This window comes from Eleutherodactylus coqui, chromosome 3 (assembly GCF_035609145.1).
Source record: "Eleutherodactylus coqui strain aEleCoq1 chromosome 3, aEleCoq1.hap1, whole genome shotgun sequence".
NCBI classification, from domain to species: Eukaryota; Metazoa; Chordata; class Amphibia; order Anura; family Eleutherodactylidae; genus Eleutherodactylus; species Eleutherodactylus coqui.
Window position 1 is genome coordinate 154,661,986 of NC_089839.1, and position 25,151 is coordinate 154,687,136.

Here is a 25,151-nt window from a genome sequence, read left to right on the forward strand (position 1 = left end):
TTGAAAAGTTACCTGGTACGTTTAGGTACGTTTTAATGTATATACAGTGGAGGTTGAGTGCATTTAATGTTCACTGTTCAAATTAACACACAGGTTACCCCAGATGTGGGTGCTTTCCACTGGCCTTAACAGCTTTTAGTGTGTGTATTGTACCTGCTATAAAGTTTCTGCAATATTTTATTATGCATCACTCTATAGCTTTTTTTGCAGTAAGGGTGCGTTCACATCTGTGCTGGGGATTTCACTTTCCTGTTCCATTTTGCGGAACAGGAATGGGGAATCCCCGCACCGAACGGCTTCGTCTCTGGACGGAACTCAACAGCATGAGGCAGTCCCCATTGACTATAATGGGGTCTGCCCAGCTGGTCCGCTTTTGGACAGAAGTAAAAGCTCTGCATGCAGCGGATCTGTGATGGAGCCTCCGATACAGATGTGAAACCGCCCTGAGTGAAAGGTAAAGAATCGCAGCACAAAAAGTAAGGCCCAGCTACAGAATGTGTGATCACTACAGGCTGCTTCTGTAACCTTGTTTCTATATCTTATGTTCATGGCTATTTCTATCCTATAAATCTATAGCATTGACTCCGACCTACAGTCCTGGAGCCAGTGTGGTAAGTGGTGCCACTGTTGACCCACTTGTTTTGCAGTATCTGATTGTGTAACACTGTTGAGATGCTCATGGAGAGGGCAGGTTATTATAGACACGTGATCTCTTAGCTCTGAATAACATTGTTAGGTCATGGGATATGTCGGCGTTCATGGTCAACAGTGACTTAACAGTGGAACAGTATCAAGTAAGACATGTCACATTGTCTGTCAATGATCATTTTGGTGACTGCTACAAAACAAACTATCTCACCCACAACATGAAAGCACATAAAGAATGAATTACACTTCATTTTTTCAAAACAGAATTGGAAAATATTTTGGACTGCTCACCCATGTAATAATGCAAGTTGGCAACATACTTGTATAAGATTTTTTTTCCCCATCACCTCCTCTCCTTACAGATTATTAAAAAATGTTATTGCTTTCCTACTAAGAGCAGTAACCAGTTTTCCAAGTAATTATCTGTAAGACAGAGACTGTAATAACCTGCAATTTGCCTTCCACATGGGGAGTTTTTTGTGCCCGTTCTCTTCCCCTGTGGCCACACATTTCTAGTCCAGTCACAAACTCTGCCTTCAAATTCCCAGCCTTCCGTATATGTGAAACAGCCAGACATTTATTTTAAAAAAGGCATTTTATAGGTAATTTGGCAAACGTGGGGGGCTTTTATGATGTCCACCCTAACATCAAATAATGCTGACAACAGGGATAATGCTGCTGCATAAGTAGTAATTAGTGTGGCTTTAAGTATCTTTACACGTCAACCTGCTGTCTTCAAAAATATGCCCATTTCTTTGGTGATCAGAACCTTCTAATACCCAGCTGGTATAGTAGCTCATAATGCACACCGCAGCTATTGCGCAACCTCATTATACATACCTCAGCTGCTGCACAACCTCAATGCACACCTCAGTTGTCGCAGAACCTCATAATGCGCACCTCGGTTGTCAGTTAATACATTACATGGTGCTTTGGTGTGGAAATGAAAGAAATGTGAGCAGGGTTATCCAACCAAAAAGATTAATCAGCTATCTGCAGGATTGGTGATACATTTATGATAGATGCTGGGATCCCCAGCAATCACAAGAATAGCGCTCGGGGGCCACCATATGAATGCAACCGTGATGCACATGTGTGACTACCACTCCATGATTCCCTGCCTGTGGTATTGGGACTAAGGGAGATGGCTGTCTCCATAGACAGTGAATGAAGCAATGGCCATGCATGTGCACCGCCACTTCATTCACATGGGACTCAGGGTGTACTGTTCTCAGGATCCCTAGGGCTCCGAGAGTTGAACTCTATGGATCGGTAATAAATGGTTTTGGTGGGAAAACCCCTTTAATCCTTCCATAGCTCGCTTTACTTTTATGCAGCAGTAAACTTGAAGGGGTCGCTGATTTGCTGTGGATTTTGGTGCAGATCTACAGCACACTGTTACTGTAAGCGATGGACTGTTCTAGTCATTTGCTTTGCTGCTGGGCAGCCTTACTCGGGGATGGAAATGGCCATGATACCGCACATGCTGCTCGCATATTAGATGCAAAACCACACACTGGAGACATAGTGCACACGTGGCACTCTCCCTTATGCAATATTGCACGTGCTATTCACACACCAGACTCATTCTGCACACGCCACCCATACACCAGATGCATTCGGCACACGCAGTCATAGCAGTGGAACTCACTGCACCCAGGGGAAAAAATGGATACTGGCATATTTACTGTAGTGTATCCGGTTACATATGGGGCCTTAATAAGACATATGGGTTCAGGATAAGCGAATGTCCCTTCATTGTTTGTTCTACAATTATAAGGAGATGAGTAATGACTAGCCCATCTGGATGATCTGATGCAATCCCACCTTTCCCTATGCTGGAGACCATTACTTACATTTATACCTTTGTTGTCGATCGCTACCTTACTGTGGATGTTACTGTATGAAAAGGGGGTTTTAAATATTGAATACAAGAGTGTGTGAATGAAAGATGAATTGATTTGGGTAAGTTACAGGTTAATTTGCATGGTATTCCTCTTTTTAGGGTTGGATTCAGCCAAGATAAAGCAAGCCGGTGTTATTGGAGGCCAAACAAGTATCCGCAGAGTTGGGGATTACAAAGTGAAGTATAACTACAGCGACATGGAGCTGCTGAGGTCAGAGAAGCCGCAGTAATTGCTGTGTTTATGATACTACTCAGTGATTCATACATTTGTATCTATTCTTTATTGCATAGTAGTTGCTGAAATTTGGTCCCCAAGTGGTCATTTTATGGACCGGAGCCACTAGGACATAAGGGCTTGTTTGCAAATATGTCATCCATACACGCAGGATATGTATTGTAGGTTCCTGCGCACGAGCAAGACATACATGAGGGATTCCCTATTAACAAGTAGACAACCTCCTTAAATACCAGCTGATGGATTAACCCCTTGAGTGGCGGTTTTCTTACCACCCGGTAGGACCCACCAGGGCAGGTTTTTAAAATAGGCCAATCATGTAATTTCAACTAATTTTGCATTCGCGTTCCAAGAGCCATAACTTTTTCATTTTTCCATTGACACAGCCATATGAGGGCTTGTTTTTTGCAGGATTCTTGTATTTCATTTTTACAGAGTTCAGCGTGCAGAATAAATAACGTTATTCTCTGAGTCGGCACGATTCCGGCGATACCGAGTTTATACAGTTTTTTTTATGTTTTGCTATTTTTGTACATTTAAAACATTTTTTTTCTTAAAGTTTTGCTTTTGTGTTGCCACATTGCAAGAGCCGTATTAATTTTATTTTTCCATTGCCAGAGCTCTAGAAGGGCCTGTTTTTTGCAGGATGAACTCCAGTCTTCATTTATCTAATTTTTAGAAACATGTAAAATTTTGATCGCTTCTTATTCCATTTTTTCTAGTGGCAAGATTAACTAAATCTGTAATTCTGGCATGTTTATTTTTATTTTTCCCAGCATTCTCTGAGCAGTATAAATAATGTATTAAAGTCATTCTACAGGCCGGTACGATTATGCCAATACCAAATTGTAATCGTTTTTTCTTTTTCGCTACTTTTTCACAGTTTGAAAAAAAAATAATAAACATTTAAACCACCCCTCCTTTTGCCATATTTATAATTAAAAAAATCTAAATCATAAAAGAAAAATACATATTTTGTAGGCAGTACCATCAAGTTCAACCTGTGAAAGGTAAAGAATGTGGATGAATGGAAGGTTTAAAATATAAAAATTATTTTCTCCCATTTGTACAGAGGAAAGCTGATTTGCCACAGATTTTGTCACGGATTCTGGTGCAGATATGTAGCAGATTTCTCCCCTTCAGTTTGAATTCAGTTGCAGTAAATCTGCCATGTGTCAACATATCGAACACCTCTAAGCCTGTCGCACAGAAAATTTTCGTCTACCATGTCAATTGAGCGACACCCGGTGATCTCGGATAGTTCAGGATTCTGAACTTCGATCAAGGCATTTAAATGCTGCTGTCAAAATTGGCGGCATTTAAATGGTTAACAGCAATGATCAGAATGAGTGCTGATGTACAGCTGTTGTGGGCGGGTGTCAACTGCAAGAAACAGCCAACACCTGCATCGTATTGACCCCTCTCCATGCAAACCCCGAACCCTCATGACGTAACTGTATGTGATAGAGCGTTAAGGAGTTAAAAGAAAATCTCTATACCTTTATTCTGCCCTAATGTAGATTAGGGGTTAATCCATCCTGGAGCTGAGGGTGCTCTATGGTCAATCAATTAAGGTGTAATATGTCTACTTGCTATTAATGGAGCATAATAAATATATCCAAATCTTAATCTTTGAGCCAGCAAATATCAATTTAATAACCAGCACCCACAATAGTGGATCCAATTAGATTATAATTTCAAATGTATTATTTAAGGGTGAAGGGGTTTGGACTTTGATTTTGCTAACCTATCCTTTGGATAGACCATCAGTATCTCATCGGTAGATGTCCACAGCTTAGGACCAATCTACTATTTAAAGAGGCCACGGTGCTCAGGTGAGTGCCATGGCTTGTTCAATGCATATCGGGCACAGCTCCATACATTTCATAGTGATGGTGCGTGGTATAGCAGCTTAATCCCATTCACTTGATAGGACTGAGTTGCTTTCAGGCCATGTGACGAATGAACATGAACAATTCCTTGTTTTTTTTAATGGCTGAACCCACAAAGGAGGCAAAACAATGGGACTCCCCTTCCAGTACCATTCAGTGCTGCTGCAGAGTGTACAGAGCTGTGTCTTTCCGGCACACAGTGGGTCCAGGAGTGCCAGGCTAACCCTGGAGGGGGATACATACATAGTTTTTCACTGCACTCATGGAATCTATATCCATTATGATGGCACAACTGTGCATTAAAATTACTTTTCTATTGGACACTGCTGCATTGTCACTGGGCAGCTTAGTAGGTGGGACTGAAGTGCTGCGCACAGGGACTGTTGCTCCTACTATACAGTCCTGTGTTGCTTTATTTACTTTTCATTCACTTCATTTCTTCTTGTTCTCAGTGCAGCAAAATCTAAGCCAATCACAGCAGAGCCAGAAATTCATGGGTGCCAGCTGCTGGACGGTGTAACAGGCTTCCTCGTACTGATGTCAGAAGGGCTGTACAAAGCTTTGGATGCTGCGCATGGACCTGGACAAGCAAACCAGGTGTCGTGGATACTTCTCCTTGCTACATTTATTGTTACTTTTTATTTCTGCAAAAAAATGTTATTTTCTTTAGCTTATAAAAAAGATGTCTGAGGAGGACCTAATAACTATGTATAGATATATCAGGGGTCAACACAAATATCTCTCCCATCATCTACTATACCCAGGACTCTGTAACAAGGGGTGCTCTAATAACTATGTATAGATATAGCAGGGGACAATGCAGAGATCTCTTCCATCATCTATTATACCCAGGACTGTGACAAGGGGGCACTCTAATAACTATGTATAAATATATCAGGGGTCAACACAAATATCTCTCACATCATCTACTATACCCAGGACTCTGTAACAAGGGGTGCTCTAATAACTATGTATAGATACATCACGGGTCAACACAAATATCTCTCCCATCATCTACTATACCCAGGACTCTGTAACAAGGGGTGCTCTAATAACTATGTATAGATACATCACGGGTCAACACAAATATCTCTCCCATCATCTACTATACCCAGGACTCTAACAATAGGTGCTCTAATAACTATATATAGATATATCAGGGGTCAACACAGAGATCTCTCCCCATCATCAAACTACTAGCGACCACTTGTCTGTATGTTTGTGTGTGAGTGCTTCTTATGCTCCACCCCTGGTAACATCATCGCTCCGCCCCCTGGTGACGCCATCGAAGGTCCTAGAACATATATAAAACACAGAGTCTGACCGACAGAAGAACAACACAGTTAGGGCTCTTGGAAGGGGAGGGCAAAAATAATACACTGAGAATATAACTAAGCTGTTATTATCTCAGAATACACAACTCAGAAGTCCTGACAGAAGACAACAACCTACCTCCACCACAGAGAGCCAGTGGGCTAAAGGACCTGTGGTAATGTCACTGTTGTGGGAGGAGCCAAGCTGTGTGTGTGATGTGTGGGGTGTAGTAGAGCTGTGTGTGATTTCTGGGGATCATAGTTCATATACCATGTAGCAGAGCTGTGTAGTGCATTGCGTCACCAGAAACACCGGTACTATAATTTCCTACACAACTCAGCAGTCCTGACAGAACACACTGACCTACCATCACCACAGAGATCCAGTGGGCTGAAGGACCTGTTGGATGTCACTGCTGTGCTAGGAGCCAAGCTGTGTTTATCTTGTGTGGTAATCAAGCTGCTGTGAGTGTGATGGGCCACCAGAAACACTAGGACTATAATGTCCTAATAATTACTAGTCTTTTTATATCCAGGACCGTGACAAGGAGCTCTATAATAACTATGTATAGATATATCAGGGGTCAACACGGAGATCTCTCCCAACATCTATTTGTACCTAAGACTGTAACAAAGGCCGCTCTAATAACTGTGTATAGATATATCTTGAAAAGTGAAGGAGATCCGCAGCAGACAAGGAGATGATGTAAAAAGATGTTCTTTTATTCCAAATCCATAAAAGCAAATGGTACAGGTACTTTTCAAGTTTGCAATATATAAAGGTTGGTTCACCTTTACTGATCGGCTGTGCAGAGAATTCTTCCCCATGTTTGGGTATTGAAAGCGGTGCTGCAGGATTCTTCTATTTATATTGTGTATAGATACATCAGGGGTCAATACAGAGATCTTTGCCATGATATCTTTATACCCAAGACTGTGATAAGGGGGCGCTCTAATAATTATCTATAGATATATCAGGGGTCAATACAGAGATTTCTACTATGATTTCTACTGTGGCTGTAACAAGGTGGCGCTTTCTACTTCTAGAATAAAGAAGGTTTCTACACAACACAGGAGGGGTTCTTTACTGTAAGAGCAGTGAAACTATAGAACTTTCTGCCTGAGAACGTGGTGATGGGGAACTCACTAAAAAAACTATGAGGGGCTGGATGCCTTTCTTGAGTGTAACAATGTTACATGTTATATCACTGATTACTAGAGAAGGGTTTGTGATCCAGGGATTTATTCTGATTGCCAAATTTGTAATTTGGAAATAAGGATAAAATGAGGATAATTGGCTTTTACTTCATGAGGTTTTGCCTTCCTCTTGATCAGTCGTGCAGGATAACAGGCTGAACTGGATGGACGGGTGTCTTTTTGCAGCTCTACATACTACCATGTGTCCCCGAAAATAAGACACGGTCTTATATTATTGTTTGCTCCAACAGAGGCACAATGTCTTATTTACAGGGGGTGTTTTATAATCCCCTAGTAGCCGGTGTTCGGGTCCCTCGCGCTGGTCTCTGGCGCTGCTGCAGGCTTCCGTGCGGTCCTCAGCGATGACAGAGCATTTCTTCCTGGTAGCGGGGCTTAAATACCCCACCTCCAGCAAGCGATTGCTCTGATTGGCTGACGCGGTGTTCGATGAACCATTCATTGAATGGCTGTGATTGGTTAATCGAGCTCCAGCTCGATTCAGTTAATTACATCATTGAATGGCTGTGATTGGTTAATTGACCGCTGATGTGGTGCTCAATGAACAAATTAGAGCAATCGCTTGCTGGAGGCAGGGTATTCAAGCTCCGCTACCAGGAAGAAATGCCCTGTCACTGCCAAGAACTACACGAAAGCTTGCCGCAGCCCAGCGCGTGGGACCTGAACGAGGGTATGTGAGTATTATTTATTTAATTTTTTTCCTGTAGTGTAGCTAGAGTTTATTTTTTGGGTGGAGGGCTTATATTTCGTTTCCACCCCCCCCCCCCTCCTGAAAATCAGAGTGGGGCTTATTATCAGTGTAGGTCTTATTTTCGGGAAACACTGTATGTTACTATGTTTACCAACATTAATTCTCTAATTTCAATCTGAAGGAAATAGCAGCAATGATTGCCACAGAATTTGCCAAGCAAGTGTCCCTGGATGATGTTGCTCAGGCAGTGGTGGAAAGAGTCAAGCGGATCCATCATGGCACCTTTGTCAGTGGTGCAGAGCGTGCCAAATTCTGTACCAAACATGAGGACATGACCCTACTTGTCCGTAACCTTGGCTACCCTTTGGAAGAGATTAGCCAGACTACTCTTACTCCCACCCAGGGTTTGTGACTTTTATTTCTTACATTATGTACATTTTTTTATCTGTCAAGTTTATAAAAATCCCTGTCCTGTATTTCAGGTGGTCGAGTATACCCGGTGTCTGTGCCGTATTCCAATGCCCAGAACACTAGTAAAACTAGCGTCACACTGTCGCTTGTTATGCCATCACAGGGAACAATGGTGAATGGTACTCACAGCAGTTCAACGCTGGATGGAACAACCCCAACATTGTAAATATCACTTCCTTTCTTTTAAAAGGGATGTCTGACCTTTTACCAAAATGTTCCTGAGTACTAGATGACTAGAAATAAAGTCATATACTGATCATTATCCTGTAGTGACAGGACTGTGCAGACAGTCTCTGACTGCAGGATGTTGTATGTACTGGCCATGTTATACAGCTGACACCCACCTGCAAGGGTATGGGATTGAAAATAACTCAGATCTGGTGATATTGGCTTTTTAACCCCTTAGCTTCCACAGTCAATAGCCATTGCATTGTCTAAATGGTGTTACAGAGGAACACAGCTCCTCTGCCACCTGTTCAGCACACCCACATTGCAATCACAAGGTGCCAAGCAACTGTCATGGCATTCGTGGCTTGCCGTGTTTAGAAACCTTTTACTACATGCCACAGACAGGACTTAATATTCTATCATTAAAAACATAATACATTGCAATACAGTAGTATTGCAATGTATTACATGAGAGATTCTACGTTCATGTTCCCGGTGGGACTAAAAGAAAGTTTAAAAAAGTGAAGTAATTTAAATATATAATAAAAAATGGTATCGCTACATACGTAAAAGTCCAAACTATTAAAAACATAACATTATTTAGCGCACGCAGTGAATGCTGCAGAAAAGATATATACACTATGACAAAATAAAAAAATTGGCACCTCGATTCCCAAAAGAATGGTATAAAAATGATCAAAAGGTTGTATGTACTCCAAAATAACATGTAAAAAACGCTACAACGTGCCCTGCAAAGAGCTTCTTGCATAAACCCGTTGATTAGAAAAAAATTGTTAATAAGCTTAACATGTACTGATACAAATTTTTCTTTTTTTAAGTTTATTTTGTAAAAGTAGTGAACAATAAATAAAAACAAATTCAGTATCGCTGTAATTGTACCGATCCACAAAATTCAGCTAAATCAGTTTTCCAGGCAGCGCCCACTATCACAGCCGAGATACATCGGAGTCAGGGCACCACTCACTGCTCCTGTTCCTGTGTAGTGCCCGGCACTTGTAACTGCAGGCTTGGTTCTCATTACAATCAATAGGAGCCAAGCTTGCAATTATAAGCAACGGCTACTACACATGGGTCAGGGAAAATCCCTGAAAAAACATTATTTTTACTGCTCAGTAGACCACTTTAAAAAATGAAACCCAAAAAAACACTTTTTGGGGGGGGGGTTCCGCATTTCAATTCACAAAAAAATTGAAAAATTTTTTTTTGTTACGTTATATGTACATTAAAAGGTGACATTAAAAAATGCAAAAAACAAGCCATCACACGGCTATGTCAAACTCCTGGAAGTCGCAGCATCTTCCTCCACACAACCAATTTGTTTTTCTGTTTTTATCCAGACAGTCGCCAAGTGCTACTCTCCAGTCCACCAACACTCACACACAGAGCAGCAGCTCCAGCTCGGATGGTGGTCTCTTTCGCACTCGCCCGTCCCCATCTCTTCAGCCAGACGAGGATGGTCGCGTAGAACCCTATGTGGATTTTACAGAATTCTATCGACTCTGGAACATGGAGCATGGTGATCCCACAGCTCTAGTCACTGCTCAGTGAGCCACGTATTAAACTCTGGTCAACTGCTCTCATGATCATCCACGACTGTTGCAAATTTACATCATATAAACTGCAAGAAAGTGATCTTTTACAGAAAAAAGTCTACTTGCCGTGAGACCAACGGACATTGGAGAAGGTGGTTTTGGTTGTTTTAATGTGCTCTAGGAAGACTGGAGGGTCTTAATGAAATTGGTCTATCAAAGTTTGTCCTTGTGGAATTAGGTGTAGCCCCAAAGGGTGTTTTGTGTGTGTTTGTGTTGTTTTTGGTTTGTTTCTGCTGTCCTCTCTGAAACCAGTGCATTGTAGCAATGCCTCCTCACTATGAATGAACCTGGTTCATCTCCGGAGTTCATCAGCATCATCAGGCCGATCATGTGGTGGTCTTACTTCTAAGAGCAATAAGTATGTAGTTCTATTAACCGGGGCTTTTACTCAGGAAGCCAGATTTTTGCTTTCTGATAATGATACATTCCAGTGAAATCAGATTAGCTCATTTCTTGTTTTCTTTTCTTAGAATATTGAAAGGCTTTAGGCCAATATAAGCAAAATAAATGGATTCTGCAGTAAGGGGTTTTCTTCCAACATCACAAATTTAACTACTAAGTATGAAATATTTAACTGTGAAAATGTATAGTTTTCCTCCACACTGGGACGGTGCTACTTAGATGTCAAATCACAGTCCCAACGGGGCTTCTCTGCAGCCAGGACAGACTACCTCCACTCCTCTAGCCCTACATGTAAGTACACTAGCCAAGGCCGTAGCTTATCACCCATCACCTTGGGAACATGCCTCACAAATCCTCCTTCACCAATGTCTCACAAATATTTCTCCTCAGCTGATGGCAAACAAGAAGCTGCCATTTTTGTTTGCTTTTAGAGCCCAGGTTCTTCTTATTTTACGGAAGTAGCTTTTCAGGCCCCATATTTTAGGTGGAAGTGAATAAGCTCATTCTCGCATATTGCGTATGTTGGTTTGTCTTTTTCTGTTAATCATGCTGAATGCCATGTATTTTTGCAGTGGTTTTCTCCCTAAGGCCATGTTCACATAGCCAAATCCACATCTGTAAAATCCAATTCAGATTTGCATCACAGCTGCTGTGGATTACCTGATTCAATAGGGCGGATATGCATGTGTGGATTACCCTCAATGAGTAGGGCTAGTCCACGTTCGAGACAACCCAACATGGAATCCTCCTGAAGGAAGTGACTTGTATATTTATTTTTTTTTGTTTGCTTTTCCGTGATGCAGATTTATCCTCTCCACGACATCCACCATCCATGTACAGCAGATGTTTGAGGGGTCTTTATGGAGCAGGCTTGGGAGCTGTAAAATATTGACACGTGTTCGGGATTGGAGAGAACACCAATCTAAGTTGTTGACCCTTTATATGCCATGGTCAGCATTGCCCCCAGCATTTAACTTTGCTTGACAGAAAGATGGGGAGGCTCCCTTTCTCCCCACAATGAGTTGTGGTTTAGTTGCCATGGCAGCCTGGGGCCTAGTGAAGACTCACAGGTGTGTTTTGCATTTCATCCTATTAAGCCCTGCCTACAATATAATACAATACTAAAATACTATTGCAGTGTATTGTGAAAATAATTTGGTATTGCTGTGTCCGTTAAAGTCTGATCTATTAAAACCTTGCATTATTTATTTATCCTGCATGGTAAGCCCAGTCAGAGAAAAATATACAATGAGCAGAATTGTACTTTTTTCGTTACCAAGTCACCAAGAAAACATTGAATACAAAGTGATGAAAAAGTCACGTGCTCCACAATGGTACCAATAGAAACAACAGCTCTCCTGCAGAAAAGCATCCTCACACAGCCCCATGGACAGACAGACAGACAGCTAGATAAAAAAGGGGTACTTATAAACTATAGAAATTTGGCATTGCTGTAATTGTACTGACCATAGGGTAAAGTTATTATGTAACTTTTACCGCACTGACTTTGCGGTAATAACAAAATAACCCCAGACATGGTGTAATTGTGTTTTTTCTCAATTTTTCCACTCTTAAAAAAGGTTCTTCAGTGCAGTATATGGTATAAGCCCATTAAACTGGGTCAACTTCACGTGTGAATTCTCTGCTCAGCCGCGGATTTCTGCGATGGATTGAGACAAATTTGGATTTTCCCATCAAAGCTTGTGCCTGTGCGCACATACACTTATGATTTCAGTTTGAGAAAATAGCATGAGGAGAAAACATCTGGTGATTGCAGCTTCTAATGAGGTATTGAGAATCTGTCTCCCTAGAAGTCATTCTGGTAACCTACTCCATTCCAGCACAGGGAATCCTATGAGACACGGAGGAGGATGCAACTGGGAACTAATGTGAGGTGAGGGAGCACAATATGGTATGCACAAGAAGGGGGGACTTGCTCTTCAGCATCCAGGAGAATACAAGGGGGAAAGAACAACCTGTCCGCAATGCAGGATGGGAACTGTAGTCTGCCACCCACATGGGATGCTGTTGAAGCCAAGCCAACTCTTACAGCATCGGGGAGGAGCACATGGGGGGGCAACAGTGTGACAAGTCATTACAAGTGTTCAGCATGTAGTGTTAGTGTTGTACTGTTGCTTTGGGTTTTAATGACCCTGCAGTCTTCCTTCAAGTTTCTTCTCCATATGTTAGAATACACCTTTAAACTTGGAAAACATAATGCTGAATTAAAGCTGGCCATACATATGAGTGTCATCTAAGTGGCATTTGTCTTTTAGAGGATATGTCAGAAATAACTTGTTAGCTGTGGATCCTTGCCGCAGTGTTCTTCATACAGTATTTACTTAAACAAGAGTCAGCAGACCCCATTCTCCCAGTAGCCGAGGGTCCCAGAGGTAGAACCAGCACATTTTTGACTATTGATATGCCATGATGAGAATACTCTTTTTTACTTCTCTTATTACTTCTGAACAAACATACTTTTACTTAAAGTGTACCTCTAGTGATCCACTTAAAAACATCTTAGGATCTAACTCTGTGTATAAAGTTTCTTATCTTAAATTAAAAGATTGAGTTCTCTATGGAGTTGTACAGTCCGTTGACTTCAATATGAGTAGGAAGAGGCTTACTGCAGACCACTTCACCCCGCTGAGAGTTATAGCTAAAGTAACTTGGAACCTTTTACCTGAACGGGATGTTACAAGCTGTCTGTGGAGGGAACAGTAGAGGTAGCTAATGAAGTCCTGTGATTACAGGAGCCTCTGCACTCTTTCAAGCAATACAACATGAGATGGAAGAAGTAACAAGTATAATGTTATGTAGCAGGCTTGTAGAAACCGTTAACATGACCGGACTGCTGCTCCACTGTAATGTAACGACAATGGTAAAGTTCTAATGGCAAATAAGGGCCATTTTACACTGAACTATTATCGTTCAAAAAATCATTGGATCTTGTAAATTTGAACGATAATCGTTCAGTTTAAACACGGCCAACGATTGAACGACGAACAAGACGCCATTCGCTTCTTGTTCGTCGTTTATTTTGTGCAGGCATAAAAACCTTTCGCTTGTTTCTCATTGTGTTAACGGCGATCGTTTAGTCGTTCAATTCACAGTGAGGGAATGACTGCACTATTTGTGAGCGAAGGATTTGTCTGCAAGCATAAACAGAGCCTGCACAAAAAAACGGTCGTTCACTCGTTGGAACGATAAATCGCTTCGTGTAACGAGAGCCTGAGGATGGAGGGGGCTGCAGCACAAAAGGGTGATCTTTGTAGGGAACGGCATTGCATGGATATTGCACATAAGGGCACTGTGAATGTTTTAAGTATGACTTAAGGTACACTTTAATTCTATTTGCTTAGAAACTGGACAACCAAACAGACAAACTCTTGGAGTACAAATAAAATATTGTATCTCAATAAATCCTTAAATCTACTTTCACATGATTGGCAGTAAGTGCGAGATCACAATTAGTGGAAAGCTCCGTGAATTTATTATATATGTATATATGTGCATACTATGAAACATGTCTCTTTTTTGTGTTTCCTCGTCATGTTTGTATTGTAAACAGAATAAATATAACCGCTATTTTTAATATAACTCTATGCGGCTTCGCTTGTTTGTTTGATCTGCAGTGTAGATTTACTGTAAGGCCGGCCATACACAGGGCGATTTGTTTTTTTTACTTTTTAGTCGCCTTGTTTCGGAGTTGCTTATCCTTGCTGTCTGAAATTTCTTGGAAGCGACTCTTGGAACATACTGATTCTGCGAAGATCCAGCAAAAGAGAATATGGACCATTTTCTTTACCACTGAGGTGCACAAAGGGCTGCACAGAATGCACTACAGGGTTTTATTGCAGATCTGTATTGCAGTCCATCTGCCTCCATGTATGTCAATGAGCAATGTGCACAATGCCAGCAAGGCAGCAATAATATGTACCACGGGATATAAGATACAGCTGCTGTGTTTATAGTAAACTTATTTTTTTACCTGAGGGAAGTTCCACATAGACCCATAATCCATCCTTTTATGGAGACGCTGTATAAGGCTAGAGGCAAACGGCCATAACACAAGTTGTAGCTGAGATAATCTTCTACAACTCGCATCAGACAGAGCATGGACACAGCGTTTCACGGACATTGTATGCCCTATTCTTGTCTGTGAAATCGGATGGCAATAGGACATGTTTTCTCATGTGCACCATTGTCCATGTGAAAATATGGCCTTGTGTATAGTCTCATAGGTTATAATGGGGCTGTATATTCTATATAGAATTACACAGAACACGGGCTGTGCCTTTAGCCTAAGGACAAGCTTTGTTACTGCACTTACAGGACCTTTCACCCATTATCACATTATAACTGTTCATAGGCAATGTAGTGTTAAAATGAGAAGCTGCTCACACCCTAATTGGCAGAATGGATGGGGTGGGGTAGTGAGGTCCAGCCTATGAGACTGTGGGGCCAAGCGGCCATAACATCAAGACCGTAACACACGTCTGATTCTGAACTTGGAGAGTAGAACTAACTGAGCCATGAACATCAGACTTTAGAAGCGCTGACGAGTTTTCTGATTTGATCTTTTGTATAATTTTAAAGGGGTAAGGCCCCCTTAACCCATTGAGTGGCACGCCCGGAAATTTTCCGAGACGAGCTCCACTGCCCATAGCGACATAGCCCGGAAGATTTCCGCGCTATGTATCACTATGGGAGCTGCAGAGCACAATGCCACAAGCTGTGGCAGTGTGCTCTGCCTGCACAGACCCACAGAGAACAAAGCAAGGGCTTTGAAAAACCAGCAGAAGATATTGCCGATATGCCGGCAATCTCCTGCTTTGTTTACAGGTTTACATTTCTTTTTTTTCTCCCCCCTGTTTAAAAAATCACAACTTGTCCTGCAAAAAACAAGCCCTTATATGGCCATGTCAATAGAAAAATGAAAAAGTTATGGCTCTTGAGACACAACTGCAAAATTAGTTGAAATTCAATGATTAGACCATTTTAAAAAACCTGCCCTGGTGGGCACGACAGGGTGGTAGGAAACCTGCCACTCAAGGGGTTAAAAGGAAGCTAATGATCAGATGATATCACTAAGAGAAGTTGCAGCCAGCCACATCCTTCTATTCTGCTGCGGCCAAATGCAAGGGCATATGAGGTATTACATAAACGGGCAGCCATGTAACTCATGGCCTGGCTAAGGCCTTGTTCACATCTACGTTGGGCTGATTTGTACACAAATTCTGGATGAAATAGTGACATATGTAGCACTATTTCATTTGGGGAAAAAATGGACTGCCCAACGACAACTACATGAAGCACATTATAGTCAATGGGTTTTGTCCAGCAGTTACAGTTTTGCCATTATTTGGTCCCTGGATTAAAGCCAAACAGAAAAAGTCCGCATTTGTCAGCACTAGTGTGAATGAACCCTTAGCTCAATATTTTGGATAATAGATGGTGGTCTTAAAGGGGTTGTCCCGCGGCAGCAAGTGGGTCTATACACTTCTGTATGGCCATATTAATGCACTTTGTAATGTACATTGTGCATTAATTATGAGCCATACAGAAGTTATAAGAAGTTTTTCACTTACCTGCTCCGTTGCTAGCGTCCTCGTTCCCATGGAGCCGACTAATTTTCGGCGGCTAATGGCCAAATTAGCCGCGCTTGCGCAGTCCGGGTCCTCTTCTTTTCTGAATGGGGCCGCTCGTGCAGGATGCCAGCTCCGTGTAGCTCCGCCCCGTCACGTGCCGATTCCAGCCAATCAGGAGGCTGGAATCGGCAATGGACCGCACAGAAGCCCTGCGGTCCACGGAGGGAGAAGATCCCGGCGGCCATCTTCCGCAGGTAAGTAAGAAGTCACCGGAGCGCGGGGATTCAGGTAAGCGCTCTCCGGTGTTCTTTTTTTAACCCCTGCATCGGGGTTGTCTCGCGCCGAACGGGGGGGGGGGGGGTGTTGAAAAAAAACAAACCCGTTTTGGCGCGGGACAACCCCTTTAATATCCTTATGATATAGTGTGAATAATAACTGGCGAAGATCATTTTTAAACATGTCTGATTGATTTGGTGGCCAGATATAGCAGAATTTCATCAGTTTTCTTTACCGGTACTGAAAAAATCTGCCATAGTCACGTGATGATACATTGGTCTGCATTGCAGTACAGCGTATCATTGCTGTTTTGTCCTCGGCCGTTCACCTGACTATCACATGACCAGGACAGATTTGTATTCCTTGGAAATAAACAATGAAGATGACTGGAAAACCTGAAGAGTTGATACAGGAACAATAGTATTACTTTCCAATATACAAGGATTAAAGTTTGCTCAAAACAGAATACTCCTTCAAATTAGCAGTAAGAGAGTAGTCTTTACTCTGTGTCTGCCTCTACTATCTGGTTTTATAGGAAATTTAAGTAAGGAATCATTTTTGTTCCTTTTTTTACAAAGTTCCCTAAATGAGCTCAGAAAAAAATTGCATTAAAAAAAAGTTTAATCTATCTTTGCTACACCACACATTTTATTCTAGTGATTAACACTAATTATAGATACAAAGTTCTAATGCTGATCTAAAGAAAATCAACAACCTGAGGGTGAAGTCACACGAACGTATATCGGCTCGGTTTTTACGCCGAGCCGATATACGTTGTCCTCGTGTACAGGGGGGGAGGAAGGAAGAGCCAGGAGCAGGAACTGAGCTCCCGCCCCCCTCTCCGCCTACTCTCCACCCCTCTGCACTATTTGCAATGGGAAGAGGTGGGGCGGGGCTAAGTTCTAAGAATTAGCCCCACCCCCGTCCCACCTCTCCCCATTGCAAATAGTGGAGAGGAGGCAGAGAGGGGGGCGGGAGCTCAGTTCCTGCTCCTGGCTCTTCCATACTCCCCCCCCCCCCCCCTCCCCTGCACACGAGGACAACGTATATCGCTTCGGCGTGAAAACCGAGCCGATATACGTTCGTGTGACTTCACCCTGAAACCATGGACAGCATGCTACATACTGCTGTTCTGGCCTGGGACATAAATATGCAAATTATATCTCTCCCAGGAAACTGTAGTGCTACGTTGTAAGTTGATATCCAACCCATAAGAGTCTTGGAACATGATTAGGGATATTATCCAAATTAGACACCCATCTGTAGACTGATAACTTTCTGCAACACTGTCTCCTTCTCCTATCAAACAGACTTGATGAAGATCTGGGAATCTGGTTTGGGAGGGAAGAAGCAACACTAAGGCATTAGCAAGGTTGATTGTCGAAAATGAACTAGACTATTGGACTGTGGAGCCTCAAGACAGCTCACCAGTGGAGGAAGGAACTTTGCTGCATTATGAGATCCTGTCTGTGCATCAATACACAGCGTAACTCCATGTCCCTGTTTGCTAGGCAATTACTAGGACTATCACTTTGGTTGAGGCTCCAAACTGAACACAGTGAAACGGATCACTACGTCCAAAGAGGTCCAATTGGTGGTAACGGAGTTCCTGACATCCCAACTCTGCTGTGGGCTTCTTTTTAACTGTGTCCTCAAGACTATGAGAACCTCAGTGGAGTAGTCCATGTCCCACTCCTATCTCCTGCCACTCTAGAGAAGGCTGGGCTGGTCAATAACGGGAAGAGGATGTCCATCCTAGACTACCATAGGCAGGTTCGCAGCCCAGATGTCGATGAAGAAGGGGATTGATGCTCTTCTCTTTCTGACTCCCCTTGGTGTGTCTGTCCTTCAAGAAAGCTTTGGACCTCCCTTGCCCCTTTTTATTTCCCTCCAATTCCCCATCCCATATCAGTTTTCTTTTATTTATTGTATGACTTGTAACTTTATTAGAATGTTAGTATAGTTCAATGTGTAATATTTATGGTTCTTGCCACTACTGTGTTTTCTGCTTATACTACAATGTGTGCATGTGATAGTTGTTATCCAGTCAGCACAAAATCGCAGTTTATTATATGTCTGTATATGACATCTGTTTGAAAAAAAGCTATTCTCAATAAACCCCCAAAGAGCGATCTATGCATGGCTGCCTGGTTTGACTAATATCCCCAGTCTTGTTTCAAGCCTCTTTTGGAGGTTGGATATTGACTTACAGGCTAGTTATCTATAGGTGGCACCAGAGACTGCTGTCTTCCTTCTGGAGAAAAGCAACTTTGCATACTTTTTTCTTATGGAGCATTATTTGTAAGTCTCCATACATCAGTTGAATCTCCTCAATGAGGACAAGTATCCTCCAGATGTGGATTATGATAGTTTTACTATGGCTTAAAGTATTATTTAGCCTTTAAAAATTGATGGCTTGGGATCCCTACCGATTAGCTGAAGGCTATGCAATGTTTACAACTGAGCCAACCCTGCCAATGCTCCGAACGCCATATTATTTATAACAACTGTTCTACGTACTACAGGCTCATCCCATTCAATGGGACAAGTCAGTAGTACTTGGAATGACCACTATGAATTTATAGGAGTATGAACGGGATCATGCTCAGAAGGAAATGGTGGTGTTTGTATGAGCACTACGGTCCCTTCAATCAGCTGATCGGTGGTGGTCCTGGACAGCGGACCTCCACCTATCAGATACTGATGGCTGATCCTGAGGATAGACAACAAGAAAAGGATCCAGCATCCATAAAATCACGGCTTTGTTGAGACATTAAAATGCCAACAGGAAGAACATACAAGGATGCAACAATATAGATTAGGTTTGGTTATTATACAAGGCAGTCAATATGATCTGATAACACATGAAAGAGGTTGTCCAGCCTTTAAAACAGGAGCATTGCTAGGGTCCTAAAAGATCAGGGCTCAAGCCCCAAGACTACCTTGCACACCCCCTAAAAAAAAATCATATACATATATTTATCTTACAACGTGGCTTTAATCCCCAGGGCGAGCGTAAGCCAGGACGTAAAAAGACTATGGGCCAGTCACTAAGGGGCTAATCGTTCTATGGTGGTTGTTATTCAGTAGCAGTATGGTAATATTAGTTATTCACTATGGAGTAGTAGTGGTCAGGGTGTGGCGGTATTATGTGGGCCTTGTATAGTGGTAACATTGGTGTTTATATAGTGCATTTGGCTCAGTAATACTATGTAGATAATATATAATGACTGCATGTTCCTTCTGATATACCAGCAATAATGTTGTAAGTTAAATATATGTATATGATTATTTTTTTTCCAGGGGCAGTCCAAGGTATTCTTGGGGCTTGTGTCCCAGATCTTTTAAGACCCTAGCAATGCCCCTGTTTTAAAGCCTGGACAACCTCTTTCATGTGTTATCAGATCATATTGACTGTCTTGTATAATATCCAAACCTAATTTACTTCTCAAGGCTGATCAGAAGGCTCATGTCTTTGGTACTGTTGTCGTACTGAACATATTAAGTATTGTTCTCTAAGGGCACACTGGAGCACAAAATCCAAAAAGACCAAGTAATAGGATCACTTTGTGCAACATAAATAGATAATGAGCTATAATTCGTATTCTGTTTGGTGCAGGTGCCATCAAGAACTGAACATCAGAACAGCAAAAATGAACAAGTTATTACTGAAGAAACTGCCAAGATTTCAGCAGCTTATTGCCAGCAGAATGGCCTTACCACTTCAGAAGAGGCTTTTGTCTGCAGTAGGTGTGTGACATGTAATATAGTGTAGGATATGGGTTACCTGCTCACATGTCTGTTGTTGTATTTGCATTATACTATACTATACAATATTAGGTAAAACATTTTTTAACTAAAGATTTGAATGTGAGCCGCAGAAATTCTTAGCTTGCTGTGCAATTAAAGATTTAGTCTCTTCTTGCAGAGTAGCACCAGCGGAGCTCCTGTTTCAGTACATGATGCATGTTTTAGCGTGCCAACTTATTTCCTATTGGTGAACACTGGAAGAAAGACAATTTTACCCCATTTGTATCACAACATCGCTTGTTTGCAGGCAAAAAAATGCTCATTCATCAGCAGCACATCTCTCTGTAAACAAGGTTGTGTGCTGCTGATTAATGCATTCTATATGGGGACAAATGATCGTATTAACTAACGATTGATCGTCCCCATACTAGCATGTAAATGGTAGTGACAAGTAATGATCAACATATTCACATTATATACATTAATAACATATTCAACATATTATATGGTCATTTAGCTGTCATTAACATCTAGGCTGTATTCGCAACAAGACACTGGAGGTCCAGTGCCTACGGTGGTTACTTCCAGAGGGCAGCACTAGTGGAAAAAACAATGTTTTTTTTCTATCAATCCCCTTCCCCTGTCTCCTGTCGGACATCATGACAAATCCACGTTATTTCCAGTAGAGGGTGGGAGCATGGCTGGCAGGAGCAGCAGCAAACTTAATGATAAAGTGAGAATAAAGGGGACAATGAATGCACAGCCCTCACCTTTGCTACTCCAGTATGAAATGGTGGAGCAGCCGTCCTCTCTGCTCCACTAATCAAGCCTCATAGCCTATACATAGACCAGCAATGAAGAGAAAGAGCTGATTGCCTCTACAAGATGTAGCCAGCCAGGACTGGAGTATAAGTTTTACACAAGCGCCCCATGGCTATCCAGGTGTGTGTAGTGGTGAATGGAGAGCTACATGGTGGCACCTGCAAGACACTTTCACTCGCTACTTCAAGGGGTGCTGCGACATGTCTGTCCATCGCTATGAAAAGTACTCTAGTAGATGGTATCGCGCTGGTACCAAGGATGATAGACTGTATAATTGGAGCCTGTAAGGACTCGTTCACATCAGCCCTAGGGGATTCCATTTTCCTGCTCCGTTCGGGGAGTAGGAAAACGGCATCTAGTAGCTGAACTGCTGTGTCTTATGATGGAACTGAATGCCACCCCATTGACTAGAATGGTGGTTCATTCAATTTATGGTAAACAGTTCTGCATCTTGCCAGAATCTATGGGACAAAAATGCGCAGGTTTCACAAGTGTTCAGTCTTCTTGCTTTTGTATCCATAGGGAGTCATGGAGTGTGAAGAGCTCCTCAAGGATTTCATTGAAGTCTACTGCTGTTTACCCTACTTGTGGAAGGTAACCAGCCAAGAATATAGCAATTGGTTGACGAAAGAAAAAGTTTGCACAGAATGCCTAGATATGACTTCCAGCCCACAATGATGGCCCCTCCTAACCTTCCAGCCACCTCTTCCATTTCCCTTTATAACTCTGATGAGTATGGACAGGGACACTGGATACAGCTACCATATGTTGTAGTGAACGTAATCAGTTCACATTTGCACAAAGGTCATGACAGGCTCCCTTTAAATAAACTGCTAATACATCATTTTTTTTATAGCAATGTACGTTCATTGTGTTGAGTTCCTTCTGTCGGTATTGATTTTCTTGATGGCTGCTGCGTTGGCTATTTAGCCTTCTTCACATCTGCCACCCAGCACAGATATGCATACACAAAATGGCCACCACTGCCATGGCCATATTACCATATCACTCTCCCTCCAGCCCTTAAAAGTGGATAAAGTGATAGGCAGTTGAGCGATTATTGCAATAATCGGGTTGGGAGTGCAGATTTACGTGTCTTAAAAAACCTCGCTTATAAAGAGAAATAAGCAGGGAATCAATGTATTCCAGTCTTTGCATGCTCTGTGAATAAGAGTCAATGAGCTGTTAATTGTACTTCACCACACTTATTTACTGTGAGCTGTTAATAGATTCAACATTCTTTTGCTGTGCAAATAAATGACCAGTCTTATTGTGCCGGAGGGATCCCTGTTGCAGCGGAGTAGAGTTTTGGGCCTTGTCACGGGGCTCTACCGCCTTCTTACTACTGTCTGTTTGATTTCTGTCTCTCCCGGCAAAAACTCTCTCTCCACTGTTGTGCACTCACTTGTCTCTCGCTAGTAGTGGTTTTCATTCTTCCGGTAACATGTGTGAATTGCGCTGTACACGCATTTCCACCACACCAGGCTTTCATACGCTCCTGATGAAGTTGGTAACAGGAGGGTTCCTAGCATGGCTGGGCTCTGGAAGGAGCGGCAGACCATCTCTCACTTTCTTTCTTTTTCTCACTCTCATTCTTACATTCGGAATCTCTTCAACTCCACTCCCTGGATTTCTTATACATCCCCTTTTATTAAACATTCATCACATGACCAACAACCAGTCCATGAATAGACAAAATGATACAATTTCCAGACATCAACCCTGTCATGCCTGCAAACTTCCATACACATGAAACTGATGCATTCCACGAGTACAACAGGAACACAAGACAGACATAAAACATGCATACAGAAGTGCAGTAGTGGACCCCAGCTTTGGGCCACTGCACTGTGCCTGCACTCTTCTTTGTCTGCGAAGAGATATTTCGCTCACCAAAGCGAAAACTTCTTCACTCAACTAAAACTGTGCAACAGATATTGGAGTATGCAACGTTGCATCTAACGTCATGTTTGCAATGCAAGTCTTTGGATACACGTTGCACACTCTCGCTTATGGGATATATTCCGCTCGCATGTTCACAAGCTTTCACATCCACATAAGACAGACAGCCATGAGCCACATGGCATTGCCATTAGGACACTGGGAACACTGCTAGTCCAGCTGATAGATCAGTATGACTATGATCTGCAGAGTGGGCACTAACAGCACCCAAATCTGAGGAAGGAACAAATCATAAAAAGCGTTATGTGGACTCTGGAGAGGAAGTATAGCACAGTCCGCAGCAAGGAGCAGTTTCAGAAGAAGTGGAGCGACTTGAAGCTGAAGGAGCCGAACCATTTGCAGGAGATCGCCCAGGAAATCCGGGACAGACATGGAGGTATGCAGTGGTAGAGTGTCATGTACAGAACAATGGACACTGTGCACGTGTTGTAGTGAACTGTTTTTCATTTGTGCAAGTTCATATTCAGCGAATGGGGTGCCTTCCTGCAACCATGCATACAGCGAAGGGATTTTTGTTTCTGCGTACCTAAATTCGGCAAACATTCGTAGTAGGTAACAGAGGGGTTGTATTGTGGGGGTGCATAGTGTCCCAATTAATATTGGAGAATGTGTTTGAGACGTATTGACCAGTGAGCACGGCGCATGTATTCTGTTTTTATTTATTCTGTTTTTTTATTGTAGGTTGTTATTGTTTACGCCAGTCTGATTTTGGCAAATGTTTGTTTACTCTGGGTGCCGGGGTTCATGTGGGGTTGCAGTTTTGCCATAGATCTTGGCAAATATTAGTTCATTGGTATAAAGTGGGTGCAGGTGTGGAGAGTAATACGTGGGTGCCATCCATGGTCTATTTGCAGCAGTTTATGCACCCATATTTGTGTGATGCCATTGCTAATGTTCTTTTCCCTTGTGCTTTTTGGCTGCAGATGAACACTGAAGGCACAGGACAGAAGCTCGTCACAGACCTTCTCATGCAGAGGGAAGGCCACCATGACATCATGCCACCTTTCCTTATCCCCCCCCCCCCCCCAAGAAAAATAAAAAAAATTGTAGAGGAACCCCTAGGTAGGTAAAAGCGTACCACAAGTTATTACCGAGCTCTTAACTACTGTACTTATCTTGCTGACCAACTTTTTTCTTGTCGCAGAGGAAGAGCTCAGTTTTCTACAAAACCAGAGGCTTCCTATTCCCCACAGCCCCTGGTGGAGGAACCCAATGTGATGGTGGTGGAGCCCCTCTGGTGATGGTGGCGTCTGTGAACAACTAGATGATAGCTGTTTAGACGTAACGAAATTCAAACAATGATAACTTTTATGCCTGCGGAAAAGGAATGACAAATAGAGTTGAGCGAACATACTCTGCCGAGCTTGATGCTTGTTCGAGTATTAGCGTACTCGATGGTGCTCGTTACTCGAACGAGCATCAAACCGAGTTCGACCCCGCCCCAGTTTATGGCTCCTCCCCACTGTGATGTGCCTGTTTTGGCCCCTCCCAGCCGCGACGCAGCACGCGTCAATGGCAAATTTTTTGTCGAGAAGGAGAGGGAGAACCAAGAACAAAAAAAAAAGATCGTCACTCGCCGTCCCACATACAAAAATGCTCGAGTCTCCCATTGTAGTCAATGGGGTTCGTTACTTGAGTGGAGCTCTCGAATTTTACGAAAAGCTCGACTCGAATAACGCGGACCCGAGCATTTGGGTGCTCGCTCATCTCTACCGACAAACAATGAGCAAATAAATTATTGTTTAACATTCGATCGTTAGCCATGTTTACACGGAACGATTATTGTTCATTATCACTCTTTCTGATGATTTTTCGAATGATAATTAGTCTGTGTAAAAGGGCTTTTAGTCTGGCCCAGGAATAGGAGAGCAAGTACAGGGTGGAGCGCGGTAATTTGCTAATTTGGGAGTGAAATAAAAAAATAATGAACTTGTAAAAACTTTATTTTATATTTTATTTACATTGAACAGTAGTGGAATTTACAAATTATTTGGTTTTAAATATTGTATCTGGCAAATGTTGACCTTCGCTATCCACACACTGCTGCATACGTTTTTTGAAGTTCTCATGCACTCTTTCAAGCATGTCGACTGGTATTCTGGCAATCTCAGCGTCAATATTGTTCCTTAGGTCTTCCAGGGTGTTGGGACAGTTGCAATACACCTTAGACTTCAGGTAACCCCAAAGGAAAAAATC

At 42.4% G+C, this 25,151-nt stretch overlaps 1 protein-coding gene across 1 annotated transcript in view; it reads left to right on the plus strand.

The window, feature by feature from the left end:
* TAB1 (TGF-beta activated kinase 1 (MAP3K7) binding protein 1) overlaps positions 1-14,154 on the plus strand; it is a 62,093-nt gene extending 47,939 nt beyond the window's left edge. Inside the window, exons 7-11 of the mRNA XM_066596392.1 lie at positions 2,654-2,765; positions 5,134-5,278; positions 8,082-8,304; positions 8,383-8,533; positions 9,898-14,154. Coding sequence (XP_066452489.1) covers positions 2,654-2,765; positions 5,134-5,278; positions 8,082-8,304; positions 8,383-8,533; positions 9,898-10,108 — 842 coding nt within the window. The 3' untranslated portion in view covers positions 10,109-14,154. The remainder of the gene's footprint in view (positions 1-2,653; positions 2,766-5,133; positions 5,279-8,081; positions 8,305-8,382; positions 8,534-9,897) is intronic.
* The last annotated feature ends 10,997 nt before the right edge of the window (positions 14,155-25,151 follow it).